Source organism: Myotis nattereri (genome assembly GCF_964212035.1).
Source record: "Myotis nattereri genome assembly, chromosome: 3".
In the NCBI taxonomy this organism is placed as follows: domain Eukaryota; kingdom Metazoa; phylum Chordata; class Mammalia; order Chiroptera; family Vespertilionidae; genus Myotis; species Myotis nattereri.
In genome coordinates, this window is record NC_138077.1 from 53132997 (window position 1) to 53154492 (window position 21496).

General features: G+C 40.1%; 2 protein-coding genes across 7 annotated transcripts in view; both read left to right on the forward strand.

Annotated features, from left to right (window-relative positions):
• DLG1 (discs large MAGUK scaffold protein 1) overlaps window positions 1–21496 on the forward strand; it is a 285441-nt gene that overhangs the window by 97668 nt on the left and 166277 nt on the right. For 2 of the 6 annotated variants that reach the window (XM_081085334.1, XM_081085335.1), the window contains exon 1: window positions 736–1409. The exons of 2 other annotated variants lie outside the window; for them this stretch is intronic. In XM_081085334.1, the coding sequence (XP_080941460.1) occupies window positions 1176–1409 (234 nt within the window). In that variant the 5' untranslated portion in view covers window positions 736–1175. Of the gene's footprint in view, window positions 1–735; window positions 1410–21496 lie in introns of those variants that run through there. 2 more of the 6 variants (XM_081085336.1, XM_081085337.1) reach the window with 1 other exon arrangement.
• LOC308514981 (receptor-binding cancer antigen expressed on SiSo cells-like) lies at window positions 6976–7773 on the forward strand. The gene has a single exon (XM_081085339.1). It carries the CDS (start codon window positions 7003–7005, stop codon window positions 7639–7641), a length of 639 nt encoding a protein of 212 aa, XP_080941465.1. The 5' UTR covers window positions 6976–7002; the 3' UTR covers window positions 7642–7773.

The window sequence follows — 21496 nt, forward strand, 5'->3', positions numbered from 1 at the left end:
CACGTGCCCTGACCAGGAATCAAACCAGTGACCTCTTGGTTCCTGGGTCAGCGCTCAACTGCTGAGCCACACAGGTTGGGCAATAGCAGTTTTTTGAAAATTATGAAAGTTTCAGAAGCCAAATATTTATTTTGCTAATTGATCTGTTTCTGCCTCCAGACCCAATTATCAAAGCATTAAAAAACAAAATACACCCTAACCGGTTTGGCTCAGTGGATAGAGTGTCAGCCTGTGGACTCAAGGGTCCCAGGTTCGATTCCGGTCAAGGGCATGTACCTTCGTTGCGGGCACATACCCAGTGGGGAGTGTGCAGGAGGCAGCTGATCGATGTTTCTCTCTCATCGATGTTTCTAACTCTCTATCCTTCTCCCTTCCTCTCTGTAAAAAAAAATGAATAAAATATATTTTTTAAAAAAACAACCAAAATGTTACATAAAATGATCATGTTACATTACAAATGAATTTCCCTCTATCATTAAATCCTCATAGTTTAATAGAGAGAGTACCTTTAAGAAACTTAGAACTAGTGCTAATTAATGTAAGCTCCTTCCAGATGTAGAAATTTCTATGTCAATGACAAAGGTTCACTTAGTAAAATTATTTTAAACAGTCAACTATTGGAAGAGAATCCTCTTGTATTTTTAAATTCAGTTTGTATTTATAATTTGAGTGGTGAAGATGCCATTGTATTTTACTACAAGCTGTGATTAAAACTGGGTAATCCAGGGTTTCTCCACCCAGTGCATTAAATCAGGCAGCTCTAAAGGGTCTTGGTAGTACAGTGTTTAGAACATCCTTCTTTACCTGCTAATCGACCTCACTTCCTGGATTTGAGTCCATCTAGTTATCATCTAACAAAAGAACAGCTTTTGGTTCCTGCAGATGCTGGTGAAAAAAAAATACTCATGAGAAAGAAATCCACCTTATGCCATCTTTTTTGTCTGCAAATGTAAACTCAGCCATCATGCAGTTAACAGGTACAGAGGGAAGAAGATAGAAGCTCTTTCGTGGAAAGAAATTACTGAGAAAATGAGCATCATTTCTCCAGGTTTTTATTTTCCCTGATCTACAAGTGATGCTGCTGTAATTCTAGCTGCAGTTTTTACCGATCATTCACCATTTAGCAGCTGGTAGAGAAGTAAGACTGCTTGGCAACCACCTGCAGGGCTGCAGAGATGAATTACATTTTTGGGAACAACACACTTCTGTACTCTCGCGCCAGTCGAGGAGGCAATGCTAGCTCTAGCCATGGCTCTGTAGGCCCAAAGCAAAAACACGGGGCAAAAAAGGACTCATCAGATGAACTGCAAGCTGAACCAGAACCTTCACGCTGGCAGCAAATAGTTGCATTTTTCACTCGAAGGCACAGCTTTATTGATTGCATCTCAGTAGCCACCAGCTCCACGCAGGTAACATACCACTTGTTGAAATTATTTTCAATATATTTTGGTTCATGTTTGTTTTGAAAAAAATGTACTATAGTATAGATTTCTTATTATTAAAAAGTATAATCTTATGCACTGAAACCTTGGGTACGCAAAAATGTATGTTTTCAGTCCATCTGTTCAGGTCTTTAGTATGAAAAGGGAAAGAAAAAATATTTTCCCTTTTGATCTTATGTAATGCCAAACAAAACAGTCTTGGGTTCTGTTTAATAACTTCTCTAAAAATATAAAGCCATTGATATATAAATTAAAAAGTAAATTAACAATGCTTGTCTCATCTTAAGACTGTTAAATGCTATAAAGTATGTCTGACCAAAGAAAATACCTGTTTAGCTTTTATAAGCCATTAAATAACCTTTGGAATATTGTTGTAGTAATAAGGTAAAAGAAGATAAGTTAAAATATTTTTATTTTCTCATTTTTTGAAAATAAATTGAATGGTGTATCCTTATATCTTAAAGTTATATTAAATTACTGTTTTTTCGGGAAATTTAATGAATCTTTCAATCTCTATAAATATATATTATCTGGGATTAACTTGTGAAATTACACAATTATAGGAATATTTTTTCAAATACTTAATTGACAGTTTAGAGAGGTGAGCAAACACAAAAAATCTGCCAATTTTTTTTTAAAATCACTTCTTTTTAAGGAAATGAGTATTGAAAATAGGAAAAATATAAAATCAGTAGTTGAGTGAAATACCTATTACTTGGTATTAAAGGAAAATTGGGGCAGTATTCTTATTTTAAAACATTTTTGATAGATATTCATTCAACTTTCATAAAAATGAAAGGATAATCTAATTTAAAACAAGGTAAGAATGTTTCTGTTTTTTGACATCAGTAATATTTAAATTAACAAAATATATGACCATACCTTAGGGCATTTAAAAATTCTTTAAAACTATTTTTTAAAATAATTAGAAGCAGTCAACAGCTTCTTTCTTAATTTTGGAACTAGAATTATGTTTCAATAGTTTTGATTTTAAAATGTCAGATTTCTTAAGAAATTCTACTTATTTTCTTACATGGTTGAGAGAAATAGAGTTACTGGACTAGGGAGAGTCATTAAAGTCATTAATTGTTTTTATGTAGGTACTGAGATCACTTATAATGAAAGTTACTCAGAGGCAACAATTGATTTAACTCTTAGATTGAATATTGCACCAAGAATTTAACTACCTTAATTTTGACTATAATTACATATACCAAAAAGGGTCACAAAGACCAAAGCTTGACATTGTTATTCATTGCAGATTAATAGTAAATGATATTTTCCATTGTCTGATGCCAGAATACATTTTTCTGTTTCATCTACTGACTCATGGCTGGCAATTTTATTTTTTAGCACTAAAAGGATTTCTGTAGAGTTAAAAACAAAGTAGATTAATGAAATTTCTTAAGTGAGCATATACTATATATACCTGTGAATATGGTAGTAAGATATTGATAGTGTTTTGTTATATAATTGATAAATAACAACAGTGATGATGATGATCAGGTCTTCTATTACACTGTTGTCAGAAATATTTTTTTTAAGATTTGATAGCAAGATTAACTTTGAATCTAATTTCTTATAACTATGCTGTATGCTATTTCTAGCAGTTTAGAGAATTGTTATTAAATCAAGTCTTATTAATTTGAAAGTCATTACTCTGATGAAAAAAAGAATTTGCTTTCTTTACAGATTCATTTAAATTGTTTGTCTGTTGGAGGTATTCATTTTCATAACTAAGATTATTTGCCCGGTCCTTCTGTAATATCTGGAAATTAGTGGGAAATCATTAATGTTTTTTTAAATGATAAGGGAGCCAAGTGGTTATAAACTTCGACAAGATCCCCATCTTTTAGGATAGAGCTTGTTATATGATTAGTGCTCAATAAGTGTTTATGGAATTGATTGATTTCCATGTCAGTCACCTTGAACCTTATTAGCTCATGGCCTTTCAAAATATGGCATCTAATCTGAAACCACTTGGGTAATTACATTTATATCTACTCTCTTCCCTCATAAGTGCCTTTAGTTTTTCACAGCAGCCCATCTCTTCTTCCATTTCCCTTTTCTTCCCCTGCGTTCTTCATATTTTCTTCAAGCCACAAAACTCCTCCATGCACCTTCTCTCTTCACCGTTTTGAGTCCCCACGTAATGATGTAACCATACAGCTTATAAACTATCTGTAATTTTTGTCATTTACTTCTATCCCAAAGATTTAAATTGTGGGTTTTTATTTGTCTGTTTTGGGGTGTGTGTTTTTTATGTTAAATTAAGATGAATTTCTTGTGACTTGTTTTACTGCGGTATAAGTTTTACTTTTGGGGGCTTCACACTACTTATGTTCTTAATTTGGAATAATTATAATACAGGAAAAGTGGCCTATGCATTGTTAAGCCCTCCTGAGTTTCACACCACAGAATTTCTTCTATTCTTACATTTAGGATCAATTGATGGCAATCTGCCCTTAGCATATCCAAGCTCTGTTCCAGTCTAGACCAAATTTTATATTCAGCAAGGTTTTTAAAAAATCCAGCACAATACTTCTAGACTTTCCTACCTGATTAGCTCCTAGATAAAAAGTTTTAACCACTTGGCAATATTATTTTTATTAATGAAAATAGTAGTTACAAACTTTGAACAGCTGTGAAGTAGTGTAGGTCACTTTGAATGTGTGTTTAGCAACTGTCCCTTTATTTTAGACTACTTGAAGATCCCTAACATGGATCACTATAAATATTCAAATTGGGTTCTCCCATCGCCCCAGAGTCGACATATCAGATTAAGCTTCAGATGGCAAAGTTCTCTTCCTTAAGAGTGAATGGAATAGACATGATGACTTATAATTGAAATAGAACAATAAATTTTTTTCTCTATATTGAATTGGGGTAACATTGGTTAATAAAATTATATAGGTTTCAGCTGAACAATTCTATAATACATCATTTGTATATTGTATTGTGTGGTCACAGCTCCAAGTCAAGTCTCCTTCCATCACCATTTATCCCCCCATACCCTCTTCTGCCTCCCCCTACACCCCTTTTTCTCTCTGGTAATCACCATACTGTTGTCTGTGTCTCTGAGGGGTGGTGGTGGTGGTGGTTTTTTATTTGTTTTAGGGGATTGATTTTTTTGTTTCTTGAGGGGGTTTGCTTAATCCCCTCATCTTTTTTCACCCAGTCCCACAACCATCTTCCCCTCTGACAGCTGTCAGTGTGTTCTCTAAAATTTTAATACGAGTGGATATTAGCCACATAAGTTAAATAATCTTTTTAGAGGAAAAAACCCTGTTCTAAATTAAAATACAGAAAAACACTGTCCAGATACCCATGTGGAAAATATAAAGGCTGATTTGTATAAAAAGAATACTCTTCTAAACAAATGCATTCTGGATTATAAAAGATTTAAATTTTAGAATTGTGCATTGGATATATTGTCTAAAGACTATAATAGTATCAACCTCATTGAGTTAATTGTATTATATTATTTAATATGTCTAACCTACTTAGAACAGTGCCTGGCAACTACTATTATTATTTTATTACATTATTATTATTTTATTTTTATACTAGAGGCCTGATGCCCAAAATTCGTGCAAGGGCCTTGGCCCCACCCACATGGCTTTCTCCGGAAGGAAGGACATCTGGACTGATTAGCATATTATGCTTCTATTATTATAGATTGCTTAACTTGGATAGTGTGTGGACAAATTCAAATATAGATAATTAGGAACTGCATCACCTAGGTTAGTGTAGTTAGTTCAAGCATTCAGTAAATAGTGTTGACTGAACAAGTTAATTAAGAGCAAGCTGTACACTTTTTTAAGAGCTTCACCCAGCACTTTCAATTGCAGGATATAAGGGAGGGCCCCAAAGAGCACCTCAAATTCTCCTTGAGACCATCAGTTCCCTGACTTGCCTCCCCTCCTAACACTCCCTTCTGCAAATTACTAAAGCAGTCACAAGTAGAAACTAAATTTAACTGACTATCTACCTTTTACCAAGTTCCCCAAGCATACCATCAGGACTAATTTTATTATTTTATTTTTTAAATATACTTTTATTGGTTTCAGAGAGGAATAGAGAAGGAGAGAGAGATAGAAACATCAATGATGAGAGAGAATCATTGATCAAGCCCACAACCTGGGCATGTGCCCTTGGCCAGAATTGAACCTGGCACCCTTCAGTCCGCAGGCTGACACTCAATCGACTGAGCCAAACGGGCTGGGGCAGGACTAATTTTATACTGCACATTCCTTTTAACCTTAATCACCACACCTGGCATTCGTCTGAGACTACAACCTTCACAAAAAGTGAAACTATTGTCTGTTACACCCCATGCACTTTGGGACCAACAATGGGTTGTCTTCCTTGCTTATCGTATTGATATTTATGGATCATTCTATTTCCTCTAAAAATAAATGCAGATGTAATGAGATGGTATTTTCTACTTCCCCTTCTTTTCTAGTCATCTGCATTTCTCCCAGTCACTCCTAATTCTTTGATATCTTTAACTTCCAGGATCTTGTTTTTTTTCTTTCATTAGAACAGTGGCCGGCAAACTGCGGCTCGCGAGCCACATGTGACTCTTTGACCCCTTGAGTGTGGCTCTTCCACAAAATACCACTTGCGGGCACGCACGTACAGTGCGATTGAAACTTCATGGTCCATGCACAGAAGTCAGTATTTTGTGGAAGAGCCACACTCAAGGGGCCAAAGAGCCGCGTGTGGCTCGCGAGCCGCAGTTTGCCAACCACTGCACTAGAATGACCTACTTAAATGGTTATATTCAAGAACCCATTAGCTTTGACTATATCAGCTATTTTCTAACCTTTTTCATCTTATGCACACATAAACTAATTACTAACTTCTGCGGCACACCATAATAAATACTGTTTTTGCCAATCTAACAAAAAAGGTAAAATTTTGATATATTCACACTGGACAGCTATTGTTGTGTTGGCTGTTGTCATTTTTTAAAATTGACAATCTGCCGAAACCGGTTTGGCTCAGTGGATAGAGCGTCGGCCTTCGGACTGAAGGGTCCCGGGTTCGATTCCGGTCGAGGGCATGTACCTGGGTTGCGGGCATATCTCCAGTGGGAGATGTGCAGGAGGCAGCTGATCGATGTTTCTCTCTCATCGATGTTTCTAACTCTCTATCTCTCTCCCTTCCTCTCTGTAAAAAAATCAATAAAATATATTTTAAAAAAAATAAAATAAAATAAAATTGACAATCTAAGGGAAAAGAGGTCAGTTCCCCTGACTAAATAGTCAGGTATTGCATGTTTTAAAAATTCTTACAGCACACTGTTTGAAAATCGGTGGACTATATATATCACTTACAAAATCTCAGTTGCAAGCTTTCAAACTATCTGACTAGCTCTTTCTTTTCAGCTCACTTCCCCTACTACCAAGATTTTTTTATATATACCCTATGAAGACCTCCAGCTCAGCTTTTTATTGTTTATCATTTCTTTTGTGCTCCCACTTGCCTTCTTGCCTTGCTCAGATTCCTTGGTCCATGACTATAAACCAGGGGTGGGCAAGTTTTGGTTCCCATCATGGCTATCACACAGTTTCGGTTATTTAAAGTTTGTACCTGCTTAGCGACATTATTCTCCTTCCTAAAGAGATTAATATGCAGATCTGGCAGAGGACGGAAATTAAGTGGAGACCAAATAACTTTGCCAACTACAGTTGATGATTCATCAGTTCCAAAACAGACAGATATTGAAGAGTGGACTTCCTGGGATGAAGATGCTCCCACAAGTATAAAGATTGAAGGAGGGAATGGGAATGTGGCAACACAACAAAATGCTTTGGAACAACTGGAACCTGACTATTTTAAGGACATGACACCTACTATAAGGAAAACTCAGAAAATCATTATTAAGAAGAGAGAACCATTAAATTTTGGCGTCCCAGATGGTAGCACAGGTTTCTCTAGTAGATTAGCAGCTATACAAGATATGCCATTTATTCATCAATCACCTGAATTAGGTGACTTGGATACCTGGCAGGAAAATACCAATGCATGGGAAGAAGAGGAAGATGCAGCCTGGCAAGCAGAAGAAGTTCTGAGGCAACAGAAGATAGACAGAGAAAAGAGAGCAGCGGAACAGCAAAGAAAGAAAATGGAAAAGGAGGCACTGCGGCTAATGAAAAAGGAGCAAAACAAAATTGGTGTGAAACTTTCATAACAAATGTTCTTCAAATGTCATAATGCCAGTGGGAGAAATATGAAATCCACAACCCAAGCAACATTTGTATGAATCTAAGAGTATTTCCCGAATACAAACACACTGTTTGATTTAATGCATTCATCAGGCCATTCAGGACACTAGGATTCTGTCAAAGTACCTTGAACTTGTAGTGATTGAGACTCAAAAGTTAACAAAAAAGACTTATGAGACAATATTTTCTTCAACATGTTCCGTTATAAGACAGTTGTTTGCTGTAAGCAAATTATTACAAATGGAATATACCAGTACCTCTTCAAGCTGGTGTTTCTAGCTGAATGTGTGACTCGAGGGCCACAATGGGTTCTTAAACTGGACCGGAGGGCCGGAACAAAAGCATGGATGGAGTGTTTGTGTGAACTAATATAAATTCAAAGTAAACATCATTACATAAAAGGGTACTGTTTTTGTTTTGTTTTTTTAGTTTTATTCATTTCAAATGGGCCGGATCCGGCCTGTGGGTCGTAGTTTGCCCACGGCTGCTATAAACACTGTCTTTTGTAATCTCAGCTCTCTCTTGCCCTTCTGTCACTTCATTGATAAGATCCAACCTGACTGATTGCAGGTCTGCTCTGCCTCTTGCACACTGACAAAGCAGCACATCAAATACCTGTTTTCTGGCCCTCATTCTCAATTGATAGTCTTACTCTGTATTTGGGCCTGTTAAAATAAACTATACATCTGTGTTCCCAAAGCTCACCCCTTTGCTTCTGTATTAGAGCTTAGGGCCCTTCGACTATTCATGGACTTCTGAAATTCTCTCTTCTGCATTATCTGTGTTTCCCCATATACTGGATCATTCTCATCATACATACTGCTATAATACCTCTCATTAAAATAACCCACCAAAAGAAACCTCTTTTGAAGTGTAGATTGTCAAATCCAATAATCAGTTCTTAATCTTCATTTTACTTAATCCTAGTTTTTACACAATTGACTACTGCCTCCTTTAAATTCTTTACTCTTTTGACTCTTGAACACCCCTTTTTGTATATTCCCCCAACCTCAGTGTCCTTTGCAGTATATTCCTCCTCTTTCTACTACTAATGTTAATAAGGGCTCAGTCCTTAAACGTCTCTCTTTTTATACTCACATTTCAGGTGATTTCATTCAATCCTGTGCCTTTAAATAACAATTATTTATATCTTTAGCCTGTACACTAAATTTGTATATCTAGCTTCCTACTCATCTCCAGTGGAATAAGTATCGGAAAATTAGCATGTCAGAAACAGAGTTTCTAATTTTATTCTCATCTTCAGTATACCATTTATTGAGATGCTGAAGACAATAATGGTTGGCACCATCTTCTATTCCTTTTTCCTTTGCTCTACATTCAGTCTAATAGCAAATCCTATTGAGTCTATTTCAGGATATATTTATGACCTGACCACTTTTCACCACTTTTACAACTACAAATTAAAGTTGACTCTTGAACAACATGGGGCTTAGGGATACCAGCTCTCTATGCAGTTAAATATTCGTGTATAAATTTTGACTCCCCGAACACGTAACTACTAATAGCCTGCTGTTGAACAAAAGTCCTACATAACATAAACAGTTGGTTAGCATATATTTTATATGTTATATGTATTCTGTATTCTTACAATTAAGTAAGCTAGAGAAAATGTTATTAAGAAAATCATAAGAGAAAGTTCATTTACAGCACTGTACTGTATTTATCAATACTATAAGTTTACATCATCTATTTACAACATAAATCATCTGTATCTACATCAATATTGTCTAGTATATGATACAAAATACTGTAGACCAGTGGTTCTCAACCTGTGGGTCGCCTAAGACCACCAGAAAACATATATAATTACATATTGTTTTTGTGATTAATCACTATGCTTTAATTATGTTCAATTTGTAACAATGAAATTGGGGGTCACCACAGCATGAGGAACTGTATTAAAGGGTCGCGGCATTAGGAAGGTTGAGAACCACTGCTGTAGATGTTATATGTATTATTAACACTAGACATCAAAAATAAAAAGATAATTTGAGAAAGAAATTTATATTTATTTACAGATATAACAAAGAAGCAGCAGTATGGTTGCTTTATTGTAGCCTAGTGTATTAGGTATGATTACTTCATGGTAGCCTAGCCTATACATCAATGAATGAATTGTTATAAAATATTTATGACATACAGTATTACAATCATATTCATAATACAGTATTATTAAATTTGTTACTTTTTAAAAAGAAACCACTTATCCTATATAATAGAAGGGTAATATGCAAATCAACTGAATGGCAGAACAACCGGTTATTATGATGCGCACTGACCACTAGGGGGCAGACACTCAACGTAGGAGCTGCCCCCTGGTAGTCAGTGCGTTCCTACCCAAGGAGCGCCACTTAGCCACAAGCTGTGGAGCAGGCCTAAGCTGTCAGTCAGATATTCCCCGAGGCCTCCCGGACTGCTAAAGGGCACAGACCGGGCTGAGGGGAACCCCCCCCTAAGTGCACGAATGTCATGCACCATGCCTCTAGTCTGTAATAATAGGCTGATATGCGGTTTCTCCACTTACAAGAGAGAGAGGCATACTGTACAGTAAAGTAATTCTTTGAAAGCAATGCTATAAAACAGTAAGAAAACTAACATTATTTTATATTAAACTAGGGGCACAGTGCATGAATTCATGCACCTTGAAAGGAACTGTGGGCCACGATGCTTCAGTGGACACAGGGCCAGATCTCAGCTCATCCTTTGCACCCCCACTGAGCCCCCCCACTGCAGCTCCTGGTCTCCTGTCTGCCGGCAGTCCTGCTGTCACTGCTCCCACTCACTGACAGCACCGGCCCCACTCGCACCCACTGACGGCGCAGAGCCATTGGAGCTGGCGCCAGCAGTGGGTATGAGTGGCAGCTATTGCCCCCATCACCCTTCAGGAGCAGGGGGAGGTGGAGAAGCCCTCAGGGACAATCGGGGCCAGCAGCCTCTGCTCACACCCGCTGATGGCACCGAGCAATTGGGGCCGGAGCTGTCAGCGGGTGCGAGCGGGGCCAGCGCTGGCAGTGGGTATAAACAGCGGCTTCAGCGCCGGCAGCGCTGTGCGGGACTGTGGCGCGCAGGAGGAAAGAAATTTTAGTAACCACCAGAGGCTCACCCCGATGACAGTGACCGGCGCCTCACCTTATTCTGGTGCCCCCACTCACCTGCTCCACCATCCTATTGCAGCCAACGCCGCCATGTTTCGCGCGTACCCCCTGGTGGTCAGCACACGTCATAGTGACTGGTTGTTCGGTTGTTCCGCCATTTGGTCTATTTGCATATTAGGGTTTTAGATATATAGACTAGAGGCCTGTTGCAGGAAGATTCCTGCAAGAATAGGGCTTCCTGAGGCCAGAGCGAAGCAGAGAAGAGAGCGAAGCCCGCCAAGGGGGCTTTGCTCCCTTCTCCACTGCCTTGCTTCCTCCCTTCTCAGCTGCCTCGCTCCCTTCCATCTCTGCCGCTTCGCTCCCTCCATCTCCGCTGCCTCGCTCCCTCCCGTGTCCGCTGCCTTGCTCCCTCCCTTCTCCGCCACTTAGCTCTCTCCCATCTCCGCTACCTCAGCTCCGTTCCCTTCTCCGCTGCTTCGCTCCCTTCTGCAGCACTTGGCTTCCTTCTACCTTGTCTTCAGTCTTCACTCCTCACCTGTGTATGCAAATTAACTGCCATCTTTGTTGGGTTAGTTTGCATATTGCTCTGATTGGCTGGTGGGCATAGCGGGGGATGGTCAATTTGCATGTTTCTCTTTTATTATTGTAGATTATCACTTACTATATGCCTTTGTAAGAATAGGCTATCCACTTCCATGCAAATCATGCACTTGATGAATAGTCAGAGGATGATGATGATGAGGAAGAAGATAAGCTCTCCACTTTCATCAAATCATGCACATGATGTTCTACATGATGAATACCTAGGGGATGACAATGACGACGACTACACACAATGTCTAAAAATGTTGTCATAGTTATTAGATTATCACATGAAAAGACACACAACAGATAAGTTTAATTGTACTGCATGATGATTGCCTATTATTCATTAAGTGGGAATAGATCATCATAAAGGTCTTCATCCTCCTTCATTTTGAGTAGGCTGAGGAGAAGGAAGAGGAGGGGTTGGTCTTGCTGCCTCAGGTGACAGAAACAGAAGAGATGAGGAAGTCGAAAGAGAGGCAGTAGAGGCAGGCACATGATATAACTTTGTGGAAACACATGGTAATTTTTTGGACTTTTTTGCTTTTTCATTTATCTGAAAATGTTTCTATATGATACCAATTTTTCTCTACTATTTGCTTTATTTTCAGTGTCCATATCATAGAAAGGTCTGTGTCAAAAAGTAAGTCTAAAGCACTCTTGAACAATTGAAACCATTTGCTAGATTGTCTAATGTCAATTTGTTTTCTGGTACTGCTTCTTCATTGTCTTCCTTATTGTCTGGTACTGATTCAGAAGCACTCATCTGCATCAGCATTTTTAATTTTTTTTTTTTTTTTTTTGTCGTATCCACAATCTCTTCCTTGGTTTCCTTGATTGACTTTGTTGTAAAACCTGTAAAGTCATGCATAATATCTGGACACAATTTTCTCCAGCAGGAATTGTTTCAGGCTTGGTGGATTTCACAGCTTTTCCTGATCAGTGATGGCATCTTCAATCCTTCCAGACTTTCAGGATATTCTTTCTTTTGTGGTCCTCTTCCATAGCATTGATGATCCTTTTCATAGAGTACTGTGTATAATGAGCCTTAAAGGCAGGGGTCCTCAAATTTTTTAAACAGGGGGCCAGTTCACTGTCCCTCAGACCGTTGGGAGGATCAGACTATAGTTTTTAAAAAAACTATGAACAAATTCCTATGCACACTGCACATATCTTATTTTGAAGTAAAAAAACAAAACGGGAACAAATACAATCTTTGTATTTGCATGTGGCCCGCGGGCCGTAGTTTGAGGACCCCTGCTTAAAGGTCCTTATGACCCCCTGATCCAGAGGCTGAATTAGAGAGACAAATGTTTGGGAGCAAGTAGACCACTTCACTGCCTTCGGTATTAAAATCATGCTGTTCTGGGTGGCCAAGTTCATTGTCTAATTTAAGAATAATTTTAAAAAGCAATCCCTTACTGGCAAGGTACTTCCTGACTTCAGGGACAAAGCATCAGTGAAACCAATCCAGAAGAGGGTTCTTGTGCAGGCCTTCTTATTGTACAAACAAAAGACTGGCAGCTGGTGTTTTTTTTTGTTTTTTTCTTTTTCAAGGCCTGGGAGCTAGTAACTTTATAGATGAGGGCAATCATGATTATAAACCCAACTGCATTTGCAAAAAAAAGTAGAATTAGTCTCCCCTCCTGCCTTAAATCCCGATGTTTGCTTTTTTCTCCCTTACTAATAAATGTGCTTTGTGGCATTTTTTTTTTTTCCCCAGAATAGAGCACTTTTGTCTCTATTAAAAACCTGTTCAAGCAAATCTTTTCTCTTCAGCAATTTTCTTAATGGCTTCTGGAAACTCATCTGTTGCCTCTTGGTCGGCAAAGGCCGCTTCTCCTGTTATCTTGACGTTTTTAAAACTAAAACTCTTTCTAAAATAACAAGTCATTCTTTGCTGGTATTAAATTCTCCTACTTTAGACCCTTAACGTTCCTTTTGCTTTAAGTTGTCATATAACAGTGGTTCTCAACCTTCCTAATGCCGCGACCCTTTAATACAGTTCCTCATGTTGTGGTGACCCCCAACCATAAAATTATTTTCGTTGCTACTTCATAACTGTAATTTTGCTACTGTTATGAATCATATTGTAAATATCTGATATGCAAGATTTATTTTCATTGTTACAAATTGGACATAATTAAAGCATAGTGATTAATCACAAAAACAATATGTAATTATGTGTTTTCCGATGATCTTAGGCGACCCCTGTGAAAGGGTCGTTCGACCCCCAAAGGGGTCACGACCCACAGTTTGAGAACCGCTGTCATATAATGACCTCGTGTTCTTTTCTCTTTTTGTTTGTTTTTTTTAAAAATATATTTTATTGATTTTTTTACAGAGAGGAAGGGAGAGGGATAGAGAGTTAGAAACATCGATGAGAGAGAAACATCGATCAGCTGCTTCCTGCGCACTCCCTACTGGGGATGTGCCCGCAACCAAGGTACATGCCCTTGACCGGAATCAAACCTGGGACCCTTCAGTCCGCAGGCCCACACTCTATCCACTGAGCCAAACCGGCTAGGGCTGTTTTTTTTTCTTGAATCATATTAGTCTATGGGTATGCATTTCAGTATGAGATAAGAAGGTATTTCTCACACAAAAAATAAGCTTTTCACACCTGTTGACATAACTATAGTGATGGCTTCACGAAATTTCTTTTCTTTCTTTACAATGGTCCTTATGATGGATTCATTTAAATGAATCCAGCTCTTAAAATGGAGGGCAACCACAGCTGCAGACCCCAGTCTACAATGCATATCTAGCAATTCAACTTTGTCTTGTAATGTCATGATTTTTATCCACTTCTTGGGAGCACTTTCAGGATCACTGTGGTGTTATTGAAGGTTTACAGTGGTGCACTAAACACAGTGAAAAATGCACATGAACAATGAGAGATCACTTTTTACTGCAATACATATTTTTCTGGAGAGAGAACTGCTCATGTGGAAATGATTAGTATCACATGGTGTTTTAAGCAGCTACTGGAAACATTTGAGGTCAATGCAATTGCAACAGAAGGTGGCTATGAAATTATTACAGTTAAGTTTATGCAGTTATAATTTAACTAGAGGCCGGGTACACGGATTTGTGCATGGGTGGAGTCCCTCAGACTGGCCTGTGCCCTCTTGCCATCCAGGACCCCTCGGGGGATGTCGGACTGCCGGAAGCAGCAGGCGGCTGGGGAGAAGCCCCAGCTGGGGCCAGGCGCAGCTCCGCTGCCACTCATCCCAGCCCCACTGCACCTACCGCCGCTGGCCGCCGCCACTCAGTAGTGCTGCTGTGAAGGTGGGAGAGGCTCCTGCTGCCGCAGCTGTGCTCACCAGCTGTGAGTCCAGCTTCTGGCTGAGCAGCGCTCCCGCTGCGGGAGTGCACTAAGCACTAGGGGGCAGCTCCTGCATTGAGCGTCTGCCCCCTGGTAGTTAGTGCATGTCATAGCGACCAGTCGTTTGGTTGTAACGGTTGCTTAGGCTTTTATATGTATAGATAGATAGATAGATAGATAGATAGATGTTGTATCTTTACATTTCTTTACATTTCTCTCATCCATGAATGGCACCAGGTAAGTGTGTAAGTTTTATAAGTTTTAACTTTATATATAGTAGATTTGTATATGTTTTATGGTAGTAAATGATAAAACAGACTAATATCTATATATATATTATGCATTCATAACATACCTAACTTTTTCCTAACTTTTGATATTTCTGTGCTATGTGGTTCGTAAGTTTTTCAAATTGTCACAATCTCCAAAATTTTTTCCAATATGTTTATTGAAATAAATTCACATATAAGTGGACCCATGCAGTCCAAACCCATGTTATTCCAGGGTCAACTGTATTTGATTTGTTGCCTGACTACAGCAGTAAACATCTGCCTGCTCTCCCTGTGTCTCTTCTTTCCTCTCACCAGTCTGTTCTTCACCTAGCAGCCAGTCTTCCTTACAGAATCTCAGTTCATGTCAGTACCTTGATTTTAACCCTCCCATAGGTTCTAATCCAGTAGATAATGAAATACTTATTTACTACTAAGGGCCCAGTGCACGAATTCATGCACCTTGAAAGGAACTGTGGGCTTCAAGGCTGTGGTTTGCACAGGGGCAGGTCTCGGCCCATCCTCTGCGCCCCAACCTGGCCCCTCCCGCCGTGGCCTCCAGTCCTCTGTCTGCCGCAGCCCTGCTCCCACTGTTGCTCCTACACGCTGACAGCACCAAGCGATTGGGGCCAGCGCCAGCAGTGGGTCAGAGTGGGGCCAGTGCCGTCAACGGGTGTGAGAGGAGGCTGCTGCCTCGATCACCACTCAGGAGCAGGGGAGATGGAGTAGCTCTCAGGGGCGATCAGGACCAGCAGCCACCGTTCGCACTTGCTAACGGCGCCAAGGGATCAGAGCTGGTGCTGGGTGCTGTCAGTGGCAGTGGTGCAAGTACCCAGCGGGACCGCGGTGCACAGGAGCAAAGAATTTTCAGTAACCACCAGAGGCTTGCCCCAATGACAGCGACCGGCACCCTGCCTTGGTCTGGTGCCCCTGCTCACCTGCTCCACCATCCCTCCACAGCCAATGCCCGCCATGTTCTGTGCTCTGCCACCTGCTGCCAACGCCCGCCATGTTCCATGCACTCCCCCTGGTGGTCAGTGCACGTCATAGTGACCGGTTGTTTGGTTGTTCCGCCGTTCGGTCTATTTGCATATTAGGGGTTTTTATATATAGTCTAGAAGCCCGTTGCATGAAGATTCGCATAATAGGCCTTCCTTCCCCTGGCTGCTGGCACCGGTTTTCCTCTGGCACTCGGGACCCAGGCCTTTGGTCCAGCCGCAGCGAGGCTTGGCTGCTCCGCTGCTGCCACAGCGAGGCTTGGCTTCTCTGCTGCAGCCACAGTGGAGAAGCCAAGCCTCTTCAGTCTTCACTCTTCACTCTGGCCAGAGCCTTCAGTCTTCGCTCCGTGTCTGCGTAATCAAATTAATCGCCATCTTTGTTGAGTTAATTTGCATAGTCGCTCTGATTGGTTGATGGGCGTAACAGAGTGACACCAGTTTTTATGTTTCTCTTTTATTAGTGTAGGTAACCCAAAAGACCCTGTATAATCTAGCCCCTGGCAATATTTCCAGTCCCATTTTCTATTGTTCCCTTAATCTACTCTAGTTCACTGAACTTGTTCCTATTCCTTAAAAAATCCAGTGTGTGGCCATCTCAGAGCCTTATCTTGTTGTTTCCTCTGCTTGGAGCATCTCTCCCCCAACCCCCAAATATTCTCATGAGTCGTTCTCTCACTTCCTTCAGATTTCTGCTCATGTGTTGTCTTCTCAGAAGGCCTTCCCAGATTTTTATCTAAGGTAGCAGGCATTCCTTCACTCCAAACATCACCCTGTTTTATGTTTAACACGTTAAGCGCCATGTCAGTCACCAGTGACTGTAACGGGAAGGAAGACAAAACAGAGTTGGTGCTTAATGTGTTAAAAAAATGTTTTGCCTCATAGTAGCTAATGCAGTCTGATCCTTTATTAACACGTTAAGCACCATGTCTGTCACTCGTGACCGAAACGGAAAAGAAGAGAAAACAGGCTTGATGCTTAACATGTTAATGCAAATTTTTCATCTGAATTCTCCCTGAGACCTTCTGTGAGGCTTATATCACACTTTATCTAGTGTTATACTAATTCTCTAGCTGGTGGTTTTCTTTATATTTACTGTTTTGGGGAGAACTATGTTCTAGGAAAAAAGAGGAGAGGAAACCATTCAGTTTCCTTAAATTAGGATGGCTGTATCTCATTAACTGAAATGGAGCACTTTTGATGAAAAGAGGGGACTATTCATACCTAAATTGGGACAAGAGACATAAATACAGACTTCCCAGGCAGACAAAGGCATATGGTACCATTAATCCTCTAACAGTTCCCACCAGGCAGCTGGTGGGAATATTCACACTAAGACATCTTCATCTTAGACCACCTGGATTGGCCTAACTTTATCTGTTCAAGTTTCATATACATTTAGCCTAATGCCTAATGATAACGGAGTTTTGAAGTGATGACCAAATATAAATTTTTTCTGCATTTCTAAGGAATGAAATTGCTTATATTTAGGAGTATAATGTCTTTGTATTAAACTAGAATATACACAGTAGGTAGAGAATCTGAAACTACTTTGGAAATGCTGACTCTGATAGTAGGATAGTTTCCAGGAGAATGGGTAGAAACAGTCTCCTTTGGGTATTGACTAACCAAACCCATCAAAATTAAGTTAAAAACTCTATTATACTGGTTGCGAGATGCTGCATTTTGACAGAGTTTAGTTTTCTACTCAAAAGGCCACTAATTTTATATGATTAACACCATGACTCAGATTTGGAACTTGTTTTCCCTTTTCACCCAAAGAATATTGTGGACTTTTTTCAGGGAACCTATATGTCTACCTACTAAAAAAATACGTTAAACGATGTTTAAGACCTAGTCATTTGCACATTAGGACAGTTTAGAAAAACATAGAGATGAAGATTAAATAAAAAGTAATTGTTTATAATCTATACTAATAAAAGGGTAATATGCTAATTAGGCCAGACATCTTCCAGACAACCTTCCAGACATCCTTCCGGACAAAGCCATGGTGGCGGGGCCGAGGCAGAGGCAGTTAGGGGTGATCAGGTCGGCAGGGGACGGCAGATAGGGGCTGTCAGGCTGGCAGGAAAGGGCAGTTAGGGGCGATCAGGCCGCAGGCAGAGTGGTTAGGGGCGATCAGTCAGGTAGTCAGGTGAGCGATTAGGAGCCAGTGGTCCCGGATCACGAGTGGGATGTCTGACTGCCAGTTTAGTCGGACATCCCCCAAGGGGTCCCGGATTGGAGAGGGTGCAGGCTGGGCTGAGGGACCACCCCCCCCTTCTGTGAATGAATTTCGTGCACCGGGCCTCTAGTCCTATATAATAAATAGACCAAACGGTAGCATAACTGAACACTATGACATGTGCTGACCACCAAGGTGTGTGTGCGGAACATGATGGGCCTTGGCCGCAGTGGGATGGTGGAGCAGGTGAGTAGTGGCGCCAGACCAAGGTGGGGCGCCAGTTGCTGTCATCGGGGCCAGCCTCTGGTGGTTATTGAAAATTCTTTGTTCCTGTGTGCCACGGTCCCACCTGGCACTCACACCTGCTGCCAGCGAGAGCCCCACTCGCACCTGCAGCCAGCGCCAGAGACGCTGCTCGCACCCGCTGCCGGTCCCAATCACTCACGGCCATCAGTGGGTGCAAGTGGCGGCTGCCAACCCTGATCGCCCCTGCGGGCTTCTCCACCTCCCCCTGCTTCTGAGGGGCGATTGGGACCAGCAGCCGCCACTAACACCCACTGACAGCACCTGTCCTGCTCGCACCCACTGCTGGTGCCGGCCCCAATCACTCCATCCCATCAGCGCTTGGGAGTGGGGTTGCCAGTAGACAGGACTGGGCGCTGCAGCGGGAGGGGCCAGGTGGGGGCGTGGAGGATGGGCCGAGACGTGCCCCTGTGCCTACCACAGCTTCAAGGACCACAGTTCCTTTCAAAGTGCACGAATTCATGCACTGGGCCCCTAGTAGTTAATATAAGCTTTTAAAAAATACCAAATTAATCATATAATCCAGCAATCATAATCCTTGGTACTTACCCAAATCAGTAGAAAATTTATGTCCACTCAAAAACCTGCACACAGATGTTTATAGCAGCTTTATTCTTCATTGCCCAAACTTGAAAACAACCAAGATGCCTTTCAGTAGGTAAATGAATAAATAAACTATGGTACATCCAGACAGTAGAATGTTATTTCATGTATTTTTTAAAATGAAAAGACATGGAGTAACCTTAACTGCATTTTACTAAGTGAAACACACCAATCTGAAAAAGCTACATACTGTATGCTCCCAACTATATGACATTCTTGGAAAGGCAAATCTATGGAGACAGTAAAAAGATCAGCAGTTGCCAAGGGTTAGGAAAGTGGGAGGGGATGAATAGGTAGAGCACAGGATTTTTAGGGCAGTGAAACTATTCAGTATAATATTATATGGTGGGCATGTTTAAAGCCAGACACTGTGCAACACCAGAAGTGCACCCTAATATAAACTGTGAACTTTGGGTAATAATAGTTTGTCAGTGTAGGCTCATCAGCTGTACAAATGTACAATTCTGGTGGCAAATGTTGATAAGTGGGGAAGCTATGCATGTATGTGTGCAGAGGTTTTATGCAAACTAATTTCTGCCCAATTTTGCTGAGAACCTGAAACTGCTCTAAAAAGTAAAGTCTATTAAAAACAAAATTAATATCTTAATGTAGATTAGGTTGGCTTTAGTTTGAAGACCTAAATGAGTGAAATTTGTATATAATCTCTACAAATAGGAAGTGTGTTGCATTCATCTTTGTAGCTTCTACATAGTATCATGATTGTTAGATGGCCCTTTTTTGTCAAGGACAAGTAGGTTTAAAAATAAAAATGCTGGAAAATTACTGACCTACATGTTCATGGGGTCAGGATAGGTGATTCAGCTTGTGCTACATTTTTGCCCTTTGTTTATTTTCAAGCAGTGTTTGTTTTCATGAGAATTTATTTTATACCTCTCATCACAACTGTATTTCAGTAACCAATTGGGCAATGATTTTTTTAATGTCAGCTGCTAAAACATAAGCTTCACAAGATGTATGTTTTCTTCTCTTGTATAACCAGAGCCTAGCATGGTAAAAACACTCTAGAAATATTTGTTGAATGAATAAACAAATGTGATATGTTGTTTATTTTCATTTAATCTGATTATGGCTGCAAGGAAGTTTGGCATTTCCAAATATAGTTTGGCCACTGTAGATTTCCCAAGCCATTTTTATATAGAACTATGGCTTAAAAATTAGCAATTCTACATTGTGTAGGATTTTGTCAAATTGTGTATACTAGTATTTCAAAAGTAACTCAAAGCCGGCTGAGAAAAATTGAGATGTATGTATTCTTACACATATAAAGGACTTAAATTCTTATTGTTAAAATTTGAGCCCTAGTTGGTTTGACTCAGTGGATAGAGCGTCGGCCTGCGGGCTGAAGGGTCCTGGGTTTGATTCTGGCCAAGAGCACATGCCCGGGTTGCAGGCTCGATCCCCAGTAGGGGGTATGCAGAAGGCAACTGATCAATGATTCTCTATCATCATTCATGTTTCTCCTTCTCCCTCTCCCTTCCTCTCTGAAATCAATCAGTCAATATATATATATATATATATATATATATATATATATATATTTTAAATTTGACTTAGCATTGTTTTCTCTAAAAGATCTTTTACTGTGTTATTCTTTGTACTTCCTGGCACTGTTATTTAGATAACAATTTCAGCTTCCTTTTTGTGTCAAAATTTAGAATTTTGATAAAGGTAAAAATAGTTGTTCAAACTGTGGAGAATAGTAGCCTATAACTATTAATATACTTAACCCTTAAAAACAATTGGTGTGATACTTTTATAGGCACATGTAAATCAGTCAACAAAGAGTGGACTTGTTTTGTGCAAGTGTAAACCAACTGGCTATGACATCTGGAAGCAGTGGAACTTTAGGAGAAGCCTGACCACTACTTATTCTGCCCCTAGGTAAATTTATTTAAAAGATTTTTCTCCCTCACCCCTTAACAGGAGCCCTGCCAATTCATATTTTATCCTTTAGTAAACCCCAGTTTAGTTCTTTCTGAACTGTATTTACAGTATTGTGAAATCTAAACTGTGACCATTGACTCAGCCAGCACTGGAGTGTGAAGAAGTTGTTATGATAGGATGGAACTAATTGATTGCACTACAAAATTTTTGTTGGTCCTGAGAAAATAAGATTATAATATGAGATTTGAATCAAATAGACCCACGCTTCATTTTTTTTTTCTTTTTTATTGGTTTTCAGAGAGAGGGGAAGGGAGAGGGATAGAGAGAGAGAAACATCAATGAGAGCATCGATCAGCTGCCTCCTACACACCCCTCACAGGATGGAGCCCACAACCCGGGCATGTGCCCTGACCAGGAATCGAACCAGTGACCTCCTGGTTCCTGGATCGATGCTCAACTGTTCAGCCATATAGGTCAGGTTATTTTTCTGTTTTTAAAGGAATAATCTTCATAGACCCATCTAATATATTAA